Consider the following 12,807-nt stretch of genomic DNA (forward strand, 5'->3'; position numbering starts at 1 on the left):
CCCAGCGGTGTCTCCGTGCTCTGCTGTGTCTTGCCATCTCCGGCGGGGTTAATGTCACGGATGCGACCGAGTCCAACGGGGAGGATCCCACTGGTCAACCTTGGATGTGATGCGGACGGAAGATTGGTTTCTTGATTTTACCGGTTCACCCTGGCGACTTTTTCCTCTTTTTTTTTTTACTGGAAAAAAGGTCGAGAGTTTCGAGTTTCAGAACCCTCGCGTTCCCCACCCCAAAGCGTACGCGTTGCCCTCTGCCGAGCCCCACCAATGAGCACGGCCAGGGGCACGGATCGTCCCCTCAAGAGCCGGGAACAATCTAGCTGATCGCCGATGGAGACGAGGACGAGCAAAAGGTGTCTCCACGACTCGGACCTGGTCGCTGGTCAGGGTATACGCGGTCCGGGAGTCTTGGCGGCGTATCGGAGTTTTACCACTGGATTACCGCTGGCCGTCGGTACACGATGTCCTCTCTGCGTGAGACTCCCCGGCTGCTCGAGTGTTGGTCTGGCTGTATCGGTATTTCAACCCTGTGACGCGTACTGTCTATACCATACCTCAATACCTTCCAGCCGCCTCCACAACCCCTGACAATCCCCTGCGTCAGCCTGTGACGTCTATGTCTGCGCCTCCCCTGTGAACGTGGTTGTCGTGAAAGGGCTTGTTTCGTACGATTCGTTATTGTGTACGCGGCCCCGATAAATTTCGCGCGGTACTCTGTACAGCCCTCTGTACAGAACGTCTCCGTGATGGGCGTTTGAAGCTCCCAACCAGAGAAAACCCATCAGAGGGCGAAACGAGGAAGCGGAAAGGATTGACGGAAAGGGAGCCAAGAAACCCTCGCCACTCGCGGGGGGGCGACAGGCCCTTGGGAACCTGTGGAAGTGGCTCGCCCCGCCTGATTCGCCGGGCGCTTCTGACAGAATGTCCAACGTCCCACTTGGAGATTCGATCTGATCAGGGCGGTATTTTTCGTTCTTTTTCTCCCCTCCCCCTTATCGTCTTCATATCAGTCTCTTCCCCCTTCTAGACTTTTTCTATAGTCTTGTCCCTTCTTTTTTATCCACTTGGTCTCCCCCTGTTTTTCTTCTTTGCACATCACTCCTGTCTCTCTTTTTCAGGGTTCGCTCAAGACTTCTCCATTGTTCGATTCTGTACCCAGTTTCCCCAGAGCCGCCCACCATGTCTTTGATGCTTTCCGACAACCTGGCTCCCCAGCCCATGACTGATGTCTTCACCGACGACACATGCATTGACCGTCGCAAGTGCCACCGCACTGTGCCCATGAAGGTGCTGGCTCTCGGTGTTGGCCGCACCGGTACTGCCTGTGAGTTTCAAGCTCGACTTGGCCGCCTGTTGGCCCACGACATTTCCGACATTTGCAACTGACACCGATCCCCTCTAGCTCTCCGAAAGGCTCTGGAGCGCCTCGGATACACCAAGTGCTACCACATGATGTGCGCCAGTGTTGAGAACCCGCCGGACTGCCTGATGTGGCACGATGCCCTGAACGCCAAGTACCATGGCGTCGGCGAGTTCGGCCGCAAGGAATGGGACCAGCTGCTGGGTGACTGCCAGGCCGTGTGCGACTGGCCTGCCTGTGCCTTCGCCAAGGAGCTGATCGAGGCCTATCCCAACGCCAAGGTCATTCTGACCACCCGTGATGTCGACCCATGGCACGCGTAAGTAGTCCTCCGACCTTTCTCTCTCTTCGCAAAAGATCAAATTGAGCTAACGAGATCCCATCTAGATCCGTCATGAAGACCGTTCACTGGCGTGTCAGCGATCCCGAGCACAAGTTCGTTTCGAACTTCAGCTGGGCCGCTGGCATGTACTACCCCATGCTGAACAAGTTCTTCGAGACCTTCTTCCGTGGAGACTTCGCCGGCCAGGGTAAGCAGGTCTACAACGAGCACGTTGCCGAGGTCCGCAGCCTGGTGCCCGCGGACCGTCTCCTGGAGTACAACATCAACGACGGTTGGGCTCCTCTGTGCGAGTTCCTCGAGGAGGAGATGCCCGACACCCCCTTCCCCCGCGGCAACGACATGGCCGACTTCTACAAGCGCTGCAGCACCCGCAACCGCCACCAGATGATGAACGCTGCCCTCCAGGCCATCACCATGGGCGGTGCCCTCCTGGCCACTGGCTTGGCTGCCACTATGGCTTTCAAGCGCTTCTCCCGGTAAACGGATGCAACGCTCGTTCATTTTGATTCCCTTTGATGGCATTCTTCTTTTTGGCTTCGAAACACCGCCAGTGATGCAGGCACCACGGTGGGGGTTGGAGTCCTACCCCTCGTGGTCACAAGTTTTCTTTCTTTTTGATGTGACTACTTGGAGCTTTTGGTCGTTTTTTTGGTTACCGATCTCTATAATATTCCCCCGCATTATTCCTTTATTTTTCTCACTCTCTGCGTGGTTGGCAATCAACGTGTGAAAGGCTGTTATTTGGCAGGTAATTCTTGTGGTACATATTCAACTTTTTTTACTTTTTTTTTTCTATCATGTCCAGAACTTGGCCCAAAACAAAAATATCTACTACTTTTTATTTCACTCGTTTTTTTCCCTTTTTTTTCTTTCGTTGCCTGTTTTTCCTGTCTCTCCATTCATTGACCTCCATTCCATGCCAGATAGTGACGTGGAGGAGCAAATGGCCTTGGGAGCCACAGCCAAGCCACTTTCCAGCATCCGCCGTCACCAAGAATGGCCTTACAACATGACATCAGCTCGCAGGGAGGCCACAACCCCAGCCGACCGTCTGACAGGGGTTTCCTGTTTCTCCTGGCGCATTCCTATGGTCGCAAGGGGCGGGGAGTTTCCCGCCTGAGCCCTGGTTTGCAGGCACAGATTGTATACAGTCTTCGGCGACCGAATCTCGCGCGCTTACCTGTTGTGTTCTAAATCTAGAAATCTGGAGTGAGATGAGCAATATCACAATATCCAAAAATAAACATATAACGAAACAAATAAGAAAAAAAAAATAGAGACGAGCTCCCGCATCCCCTTCAGGATCATATGGGCTTAATCGCCTTCAGATCTACCCCATATTTGCCGGAAACCAGTCTCCCGAGTGCGCTGCTGGCCCCCAATGGCTCTCATTGTAAGCGCCCACATGAGCCCAACAACGGCGGTCTGAATCGTCCTTTGACAGATCGCTCTGCTCCCGTGATCCTCTCCAATCCTTCTGCAGCCAAGCATATCTAGGCCCCATTTCAGGGACTCAAGACCCATAGGGCATTTAGGAGAGTTGGGTGGCCCAGGGGAAGAGCGAGACCAGCTCGGGGCTACTTCGTACTCGTACGAGGGCGATTTCGGTTCAGGGATATTTGCTTGGCCGGGCTAGCGGCTTGGCGCCAGCTTGTGGCGGCGCCTCTGGCTGAATTCCCCTGGTGCTGGGCTGCCCAATGCAGACTCTGCTCTCTCATTATCCGGCCTTCCTTTCGCGGTTCGGAGTAATTCTACAGGAGCGGCATAGCGTTCTAGAAACCTGTACTGTCTAATCCACTCTGGGAAAAGGTTGCGGGGGGAGGTCTTATTCGGCTGGGCGTCCCCCCTCCCCCCCTCTACGACTGTCCTATCTTCCCGTCTAAGCGTGCACTAAAGGATTATTTATTCCCTTTAGGAATGTGGTTTACTCGAAGAGAGGAGGGGGGGAGGGGTTGTGGTCGGGAGTGACGATGCACATACGCGGCCTGCGTCTAAATTGTGAGACATGACTGCTGGCCTCGGATGTCTGAATGTCATGGATGACGAAGCCAGCGAACCGTGAGCACAAGGGACACAGCTGGGCTTCTGATCTGTAATCGGGAGGTCGTCGGAACATACGACGCTGGCAAAGGGCGCCTGGGCGCACAATAAGAGTCGTACGAACGGCTCCGATGGAGAGAGGTACGGCGGACGGATCCTGGTTCCACCGCCGACCAGGTCCTCCACGACTACGAGGGAGTCCAGATTCCGTCCCCGGACAGCATCAGGAGGTCTCTCGACATTGCACCTCCATCCGTAAATCGACTGGGACTTGGACTCGTGGGACCGCCAAGATGAACTGGGTGGAACAGGGCAGCACCACCCCAAGGCCAGCGAGTCAGGGTTCATCCGTGGCTTGGACCCTGGCCGTTTGCGGCGATTGGGGCCTCTCGGACGGTTTGGATGTGAGTACTTGCGTGTAATGAACCTCAAACGATGTGGAGGTACGACGACGGAAGAGCTCCATGACGCTGGTAATGCGACGGAGCCAGCCGTGGTGGTGGCTGAGAGCTTGTTTTTTTCTTTTCTTGTTCTTGTCTGGCCAGCACCGTGGCGATTTGATTGGACTGGGGTGACGCAGAAAGGGCTGTCCGCGCGTACAAACCCCAAGGTGGTTGATGTATCGATACAGTGCGAAAGTCCTCGTAGTTATACTGATGGCTGCAGACTCCGACCATGTAGTAATGATGCAGATGAGAGTTCGTCCTTGGCCTGCGGTCGGGCGCTTCTAATAATAAGCCAAGCCTGGGCTTTTGTCTGCGGCACGTGGCCTATTCCCGAATCGAGTCGAACTCGGGCCTTCCAGTGATGGACGAGAGACAAGATGCTCGTCCACATCGAATTCTCAAACCACTGTTCAATTATTGGTCTTGGAACACGAACGAAGAGAGCCTAAAAAGCAGAAGAGAAAAAAAAAGATGAGACAAAATACATTAATACACTTCTGGCCCGATCTGAGCGCCTCTGTCCTCCTTTGGACCTGGCATGACGTGGCCTGGGGCAGCCCGAATTACCAGTACCGTACCACGGTATCTGATCTGCCCTTCGCCGTTTTTTTTCTTACCAACCAACAGCATCTCGAGGGATCGTTTCAAGCTTCCTCCAGGCCCAACATCTGGCCAGAGCCCGGATCAGCTTTGATGCACCACGAGGCGAGTATCATACCTTGTCCTGAATTCTCCGATCTGCCGCTGTTGCTCTCACCTCCCCGCATCAAGGCCCTTCTTTAGCGTGGGCCTTAGACCAATGCGTGTTGGTTAGGAGCGATGAGCTAAGCATCCACTCTGCGTCTTTATCGGCTCTCCAGCATCAACCTCCGCCAATCGTGGCTGTCCGCGCGCCGTGAAGGATCCACTGACGACCGAGTCTCCGCTGCTGGAGGCCGGAGATTGACAGAAAGTGGACCGCGTACTCGTACCCTTTTCCCTCCCCTCCCCGTGGCGGACCCGGATGGATTCTCTTCATGTCCCTCCTTACATGTTGTCGACCGTCCTTCTTCTCTCTCCCTACCTCCATTCCCTCTGCAATTTTCATTCCTTCGCTGGGGGAATGATGTAAAGGCGGATCCATGGTCGCCACGATCTCCCCTTCCGTGAGGATCGCTCCCTCCCTCGCGTTCCTACTCGGCCTGCTACTATGCGCTTTGCACGCCCTGGCCGAGGAGACGGCCTTCTTCAAGTCGGTAAGTGATCAACCTTCCGACCTCAGATCACGCCATTCGTCTAGGACCCTTGTCAACAGCCCTACCCGCCAATTGTCCATCGCCAATATCCCATGTCCAGTCCTGGCTAATTGAAATTCTGTGCTCGACAGCGTCCCGACATCTATCCTCCGGTCTTTCACATTGAACATTCTGAACCGGACAAGCTTGCGCCAGGGTATATCTTCATCACACCATACGAAGCCCAGAATCCGGGCCCATATATCTTCGATAACAAAGGGGTATGCTTGCGAACGCCCCCTTGATCGATATAACGGCGGTGGCAACATGCTAACGACGGAATTTTTTTCTCTTCGCGATAGGAGCTAGTATGGAGCGGATGGGGCGTTTCAGGACCAGGCAATGCCCACGGCATGCACGTATGCAAATATAAGGGCGCCGACCATTTGTGCTTCTTCCAAGGAAATCAGCAAAAAGGATATTGTCGCGGACATGGCGTCATCCTGGATAATCAATATCGGATTGTGCGCTCCGTACAACCTGGCGGTGGAATGGCGTCAAGCGATATGCACGAGTTCCTCCCGATCAACGACGGCAAGACCGCGCTCATGACGGTGTATCAGCAGCGCCAATTTGACATGACCCCATGGAACGTCAAGACGGGTGTTGGGTGGCTGATGGAAAGTGTCTTCCAGGAGGTAGATGTGGAGACAAGCAAGGTGCTCTTTGAATGGCGCTCCCTGGACCATGTCGATCCATCGATGAGTTATACGTACCCGGCGCATACCGATACCTCCGGCACGGGATTGAATGTGCACGAGCCCTGGGATTATTTCCATATCAACTCGATCGACAAGAACGCAGACGGCGACTATCTGGTCTCTTCCCGGCATACTTGCGCCATCTACAAGATTTCCGGCCGGGATGGATCCGTCATCTGGCGGCTGCATGGAGCCGAGCCCACCTTCCGCAATATCAACTTTAGCTTTTCGCAGCAGCACGATGCCCGATGGCTGTTCGAAAACGCCACTCACTCCGTGATTTCTCTCTATAACAATGGTTTCAATGGCTTTAACCGCACACATACCTACTCGGCTGGCATGATCATTCTCATCGACCATGTGGAGAACACCGCGCTTCAGATTCGCGACTATAAACCCCGGATTGGCGACCTTGTCAGCTCCAGCCAGGGGAATCTGCAGCGGTTGCCGAACAAGAACGCTTTTATCGGATGGGGCAACAACCCATATGTCTCGGAACATGACGAGGCCGGTAATCTGGTTTTCTGGGCAACCTTTGCCCGGGACACTGTGATGAACTACCGCGCCCAAAAGTTCGAATGGGAGGGCAACCCCACCGACTCCCCCGCGCTCTGGGCCTACTCGCGCACCGCCGAGCCCTTCTCCCCGACCAGCTTCTATGTCAGTTGGAACGGTGCCACGCGCGTCAAAACCTGGCGCTTCTATGGCGCTCACAACATGTCCGGTCCGTACATTTTCCTGGACGAAGTGGCCAAGACCGGCTTTGAGACGGAGTACACCAATGCCAGCTTCTACCTGTGGACCCACGTGCAGGCGGTGGACGTGAATGGCGTCGTGCTGGGTCAATCGGAACTCAAATATACGTTCGTGCCGTCTCCAGAGCTCCGCGATTTCTGCCAAGACGCGACCTGCCTGGATGCGCCGGGCTACGGCTTCCCGGGCGAGGACGCGGCTCAGCCGTTCATTCCGCCGGCGGGCGTGAACACCGTCCCGTGGGTGGATCCCGACCACAATGACGGCGCTATGTTCAGCTATCCCTCGGGCTTCCCGCACTCGGCGCCCGCCGACAGTGTTCTGGAGTATCATCGCAAAACTCACAATGGCCGTAAGTTATTCGTCCTTCCCTCGTGGTGCTTATCTTTTGTTTTCCTTCCCCGCCACCTCCTATCGTCTTCGCCCCTTTTTCTTTTGTCTCTGACGCGCCCCGTGGCTCACTTGTGTTTGGCAGGTTTAATGATCTGGGGTCTTGTCCTCGTTATCGCCATCCCGATCTTGGGCGGCTGCTACCTGGGCTATCGGTTCTACCTCCGTCGCGAACAGCTAGACTTCGTGGATGAGCATGAGTCATCCGAGCCGCTGAACGGCATGGCCGAGCGGAAAGCCTCATCCGAGCGAACGACCGATCTCCCTTGGTGGGATTATCGTCGGTGGGTGAGCAACGGTGAGACGCGGTACTTCCCACTCGCTGACCGTGGAGCGCGCAGTCCTGGCCGCGAACGGAACGATTAAGGCGCGCGCGCGCGCTCTCGTTCTTTCGTTTCTGCTTCCCCTGTACTATTTATTTCCCCCAACATCATTGGTCTTGTTTCCAAATATCCCCCATCTTTTCGTCTCTTCTTCACTTGCATTGCTCGGCCCTCTCTCATTTGCTTTGCACTCGTGGTTCCTCGGCGTTGCGGCTGGCCTCGTACATATATGGACGTAACTATTTACCTATCGCATGGAGGCCAAGGGCCATTCCTCAAATGTACAGTACTGTACGTCCCAATACCCGTCTGATACCGCTGCACAATACGTAACCCCGAGCTTTTCCCCAACGCCGAACTACCCGGCCCAAATGGCCTAAATGGCCCAACTGGCAGGTGTGACGTGCGGCCGTACGCGTCCTGCCGCCCCGGGCGCTTCGCTGTCGCTTTTTTCCTCGTCACGATGCTCCTCGTACAGGAAACACATGCTAGCAACAAACCACCTTCGACACTGGAATTAGTCCTATCCCCGTCTCACCCCACGTAGTCCGGTCTGGTGGTGGTGGGGGGTGAGGAGCAACAAAACTCCGTGCGGATATAGAGATCAGCAATCAATCCGCCTCTCATACATGAGCTTGCGAACCCTCGACGGGGCCCCGTCGAGGGGGAGGGGGAGGGAGAAGTGCTCAGACTGGAAAGCACCGGCCTATTTGGGAAGGCGGATCGCCGCCAGTTCTCTCTCTCTCTCTCTTTCTCTGTCTCCTAACCAATGGATTCGTCCGACCGTCAATTCCAGATTCTACTAACATTGGAGGGGAGAGGGGGAGGGGAAGGAAGCTTCGTTGCGCGTTTCTAGTGGCTTGCCATGCTTTCCCCCCCCGGTCGGTCTGTGGCTTGGCTTCGCCTCGTAGGGTGACATCCTGCAGGTCGGCCCCCGTGGAGCCCACAGGGCCCCCGGGGATGTTCGATAGGTGTGACGCTGGACTGGGTTAAGTAGTTTGGGGTTTAGGGTGGTAAAGAGAGAGAGAGAGGGAGAGGGAGGGAGAGAAACTAGGGCACTGTAGCTGATACCGAGCTGAAACGTGGAGTCGGACATGCCGGAAGTGACCCGTCTATCCGTTTTCTCAGTCCTCTGTGTCCTTTTTCTCTCTCTGAACCAGGCTTTACAGGAGACGATCTTTTGTGGCGGCTCGGATTTTTACCATTTTGCCGGAGGCGACGGAGTGGAAGCGTTCGGAGTGGTCCGTCATCGGAGCTTGCGTGGGCATCGTCAGCCACGGGACTACGTCAGGGAGGCCGACGACCGTCCCGAGATTGTAGCTCTCGTTGTGATGAGCGGGCGATCAATAGCCGCGGGAGGTTGGCTGGACGGCCATGAGGAGGCTAGGAGGAGATGGAGGACACGATGCATGGGGCTCGGGTTCAGGTTCAACCCATCGCAACGGCTCAGGGACGTGTTTTGAGTTTGGTCCGTTGCGGGTTGTTGAAGATTTAAACACCGTGTGGATTAGACCCAAGTCGATCTTGTACTCCGGAGTCAGTTCACGGGTCTCTCTCTGTCTTCCCCCTCCCTCCCCTCTCTCTCTCTCTGTGTGTGTATGTCTTTACATATTTTTATTTTTATTTTTATTTTTATTTTTTTCATATTTAATTTTGATTTATTTTTGGTGGATTTCTCGATTGTTCTCTTCCGTTGATCCCGGCGCTAGAAAAGGTGTGGTCTTCGGCGCTGCGCCTGGCCTCTTACGTAGTTAGCGCCAACCCCTTCCCCCTCAACCTCCGTTGATTGGGGAGTATTCTATTTCGGTGCTCTGCACTGCATTCTCTGGGATCTCGTCGGCGCGATCAGGCTCTTGGACGCTCCGATATGGGCGACAGAGTCGCGAGGGTCGATAGATCGCAAGGCTCTGGCGTCCCGCGGCTGGCCCAAAGCGGACGCCAAGACTCGGAGACGTGGACTCGGCCCAGTGGAGCCTGTCGTCGCAAGCCCCGGCTATTTGTCTGTCGATCGGCAGTCCCCAGGGGCTCTGACGGGACACGACACGGTCCTGCGGGTACGGCTGGTATCGCGGTAACGCGGTAACGATGTATTCTGGTAATGCGAGATACGAGAGGAAAAAGCACCGCTCCTACTCCCCGTACTCGTAGACCTGATACAGATGCCAGAAACAGAGAGCGAGACAGGCCCCAAGAATCCAGCAATCTATTCGAGAGCTTCAATGCCTCGTTTTCTCAGATTCCCATCGAACTGGCACTATCCCCCTCCCTCCTCCCCTCGTCAAACTCGTCAGCATTCTCTCCTCGTCTCCTTGTTCCCTCCCGGTCCTGGTGGACCGCGCAATAAAGTATGGAGAGGGAAGTAAAATGAGCCCGCCCCCCCTTATACTCCGTAGTTCGACAGCACCCATGGGATTCAATACCTAGTCGATTGGTATAATAAAAAAAAAAAAAAAGAGGAGCGCCAAGCGTGTAAAATAACCAGAACAAATAGAGAGGGCCAATTCCATGGTCTCTCTCTTTTCCCTCTTTCCCCCCCCCCCCCTCCCTCCCTCTCTTCAACTACCGTCATCCTCCCCTCGCTTCGTCGTGAACGTCAATTGACGAGACCGCAGCTGTTGGACCTAGCAGTCTCCTTCTCCTCCCTTGGCAGCCAATTATTATACGGCCCAGTTCCACTCTCTCTGGTGTTCGCTGCAGTGTCTCGTTCTTCCCCCAATCCCAACCCCCAGTCCCGCCCCTCCCAAAAAACCGCCGGAAAAAAAAAAAAACACCCCCCAAAATTACGTGAAACGGGCGTGTCGCACCCTGACGTCGTCGAACGATTTTCTGGGACTCCATCGGTTCTCCGCCCCGGCTTACATACTCATTCCTCCATGCCTGCCAGCGCCAGGTCCCAGAACCATAAATCGAATAATGCCCGCCACGCGCGTACGACTTCCTGGTCGAGTGGCTATAACCATCTAACCTCCTCCTCCGGCGAACCCTCTACCGCTTCCCAACCGCCATCTCGACGCCGCCGTGAGTCGAACCTCTCCCTCGCCAGCGTCGACGAGGGCCCTTCTTCCCCCGACTCCCACGGCCCCGATGCCCCCGACATGCTCCGCAACACCTCGATGGATCTCGATGGTCACAAGAGCCAGCATGTCCGCAGTCGCTCTCAGTCCCAGGGCACGCCGCAGATCCTGGCCCTGCAGGAGTCCGAACTGACCGCGGCCGCCCATCCGGTCGTCGTCGCTCGCCCGGCGCCCGTCACCTGGATGTCCCTCCCACGAAAGGGCCAATTAGCTCTACTGGGCCTCTGCCGTGTCTTCGACTTCCTCCAGATCGCCTCCCTGCAGGCCTACATGTTCTACCAGCTCAAGTCTTTTGACGAGAACCTCTCCGACTCCGATGTTGCGACCCAGGCGGGTATTCTCCAGGGCGCTTTCACTGCCGCCCAGTTCGCGACGGCCATTCCCTGGGGCCGCGTCGCCGACGCCGAGTGGGGTGGCCGTCGCTTTGTCCTGCTCGTCGGCCTCGTCGGCACTGCCGTCTCCTGTCTGGGCGTGGCCTTCTCGACCTCCTTCGCTCAGGCCGTCTTCTGGCGCTCGTTTGGTGGCGCCATCAACGGCACCGTCGGTATCATCCGAACCATGATCGCGGAAAACGTCAAGGAGAAGAAGTACCACTCGCGCGCGTTCTTGATCCTCCCGATCGGATTCAATATCGCTTCACTGTTTGGCCCGGGTGAGTAGCCATGTCGTCGCGCTACAAGACTTGGGGTGTGTCCCCTTCGGTTCGATCGTGTGCTAACTATTGCTATGCTAGTCATGGGTGGTATGTTGGCCGACCCGGTGAAGAGCTACCCCCGCTTGTTCGGCCCCAACTCGTCCTTTGGCGGCGAGACCGGTTTGAAATGGCTCGAGAAGTACCCATACTCTCTTCCCATGCTGGCCAACTTTGTCTTCCTGTCCACTTGTGCGGTCCTGGTTGGCTATGGACTGGAAGAGGTGCGTGTCTATCCACCCTTTTTTTCCCTGCTCATCTCGATATCATGTTGAGGTGATCAATAACTGACGTCTTGCCTCTCTCTCTCTCTCTCTCTAGACTCTGCTGGCTTGTAAGGGTAAGCCTGGCTTGGGGTCCTTCGCAATGAAGTTCCTAGCTCGTGGCGTGCGGCGTGTCGTTGGTACCTCCTCGCCGCTGTATTCGAGACTGCCGTTCCGCGATTACGAGGAGGATGGTCCTCTGCTGGGCCGCCACCTGGATCGCTCTGAAAGCTACGAGCTTGAGGAGAAAGCCTCGAAGCCGATGCGTGTCAAGCGCGTGCTGCCCTTCCGGAGAATCTGGACCAAGAACGTCCTCTGCACGCTGCTTGCGCAGTGCTTCTTCGACTTTCAGATGGGGTAAGGAGTCGCAAATACACAGCTGGTCCCCTCGGTCGTTTTGAAAACTAACGAACCACTAGTGCCTTCAACAACCTGTGGCTTCTCTTCCTGTCCACTCCTCGCTACGACGCAAACGACCCCGCCAGCCCGGCCCAGAGCCTGCCCTTCGTTTTCACCGGCGGCCTGGGCATGCTCCCGCAGAGCGTGGGCTTCGCAACCGCCATCCTCGGTGTCATCGGCATGTTCCTCCAGTTCACCATCTATCCCTCGATCAACGGTCGTCTGGGCACGGCCAAGAGCTACCAGTACTTCCTCTCTCTATTCCCGCTTGCCTACGCTCTGGCGCCGTATATTTCGCTGGCTCCGTCCTCGGTCCCGCCTCCCGGTCAGGCAAATGGCCCCTGGGTCTGGATCTGGATCATCATCGTCCTCTTCCTGCAGGTCACCGCCCGAACGTTCACTCTCCCGACTTCGATCATCCTGCTCAACAACTGCTCTCCGCATCCCTCCGTCCTAGGAACCATTCACGGCATCGGCCAGTCCGTGTCGTCCGCTTTCCGAACTATCGGCCCGATCTTCTCCGGTGCCTGGTACGGCTATGGCCTGGACATTGGCATGGTCGGGTTTGCATGGTGGTTGATTGCCCTTGTCTCCGTCTTTGGCTGTGCCGCGGCCATTTTCGTGTACGAGGGCTCTGGTCATGAGATCCTGCTTCCGGGCGAGGAGGACGAATTCGACCATGGCCACTAGGCATGTGATGTGATACGCCGTTCTGTTCTCCTTCTGTTCTGTTCTGTTTGAACTGTACAT

The 12,807-nt window shown here is 55.9% G+C and overlaps 3 protein-coding genes across 3 annotated transcripts; all 3 read left to right on the forward strand.

The window, feature by feature from the left end:
- Positions 1-1,179: 1,179 nt before the first annotated feature.
- On the forward strand, positions 1,180-2,183 carry N7462_005770 (sulfotransferase family protein; the record flags this gene model as incomplete). Its single annotated transcript, XM_057077488.1, has 3 exons — positions 1,180-1,324; positions 1,403-1,679; positions 1,748-2,183. The coding sequence occupies 3 exons, from the start codon at positions 1,180-1,182 to the stop codon at positions 2,181-2,183; spliced, it is 858 nt and encodes a 285-aa protein (XP_056933068.1).
- Positions 2,184-5,310: 3,127 nt separating this feature from the next.
- On the forward strand, positions 5,311-7,673 carry N7462_005771 (arylsulfotransferase family protein; the record flags this gene model as incomplete). Its single annotated transcript, XM_057077489.1, has 4 exons — positions 5,311-5,424; positions 5,556-5,684; positions 5,766-7,269; positions 7,393-7,673. The coding sequence occupies 4 exons, from the start codon at positions 5,311-5,313 to the stop codon at positions 7,671-7,673; spliced, it is 2,028 nt and encodes a 675-aa protein (XP_056933069.1).
- Positions 7,674-10,503: 2,830 nt separating this feature from the next.
- Positions 10,504-12,747, forward strand: N7462_005772 (putative MFS transporter; the record flags this gene model as incomplete). The annotated part of the gene is made up of 4 exons (XM_057077490.1): positions 10,504-11,356; positions 11,438-11,619; positions 11,717-12,015; positions 12,078-12,747. The coding sequence occupies 4 exons, from the start codon at positions 10,504-10,506 to the stop codon at positions 12,745-12,747; spliced, it is 2,004 nt and encodes a 667-aa protein (XP_056933070.1).
- Between the last annotated feature and the right edge of the window lie 60 nt (positions 12,748-12,807).

This window comes from Penicillium macrosclerotiorum, assembly GCF_028827735.1.
Source record: "Penicillium macrosclerotiorum strain IBT 26536 chromosome Unknown utg000006l_segment0_segment0, whole genome shotgun sequence".
NCBI lineage: Eukaryota > Fungi > Ascomycota > Eurotiomycetes > Eurotiales > Aspergillaceae > Penicillium > Penicillium macrosclerotiorum.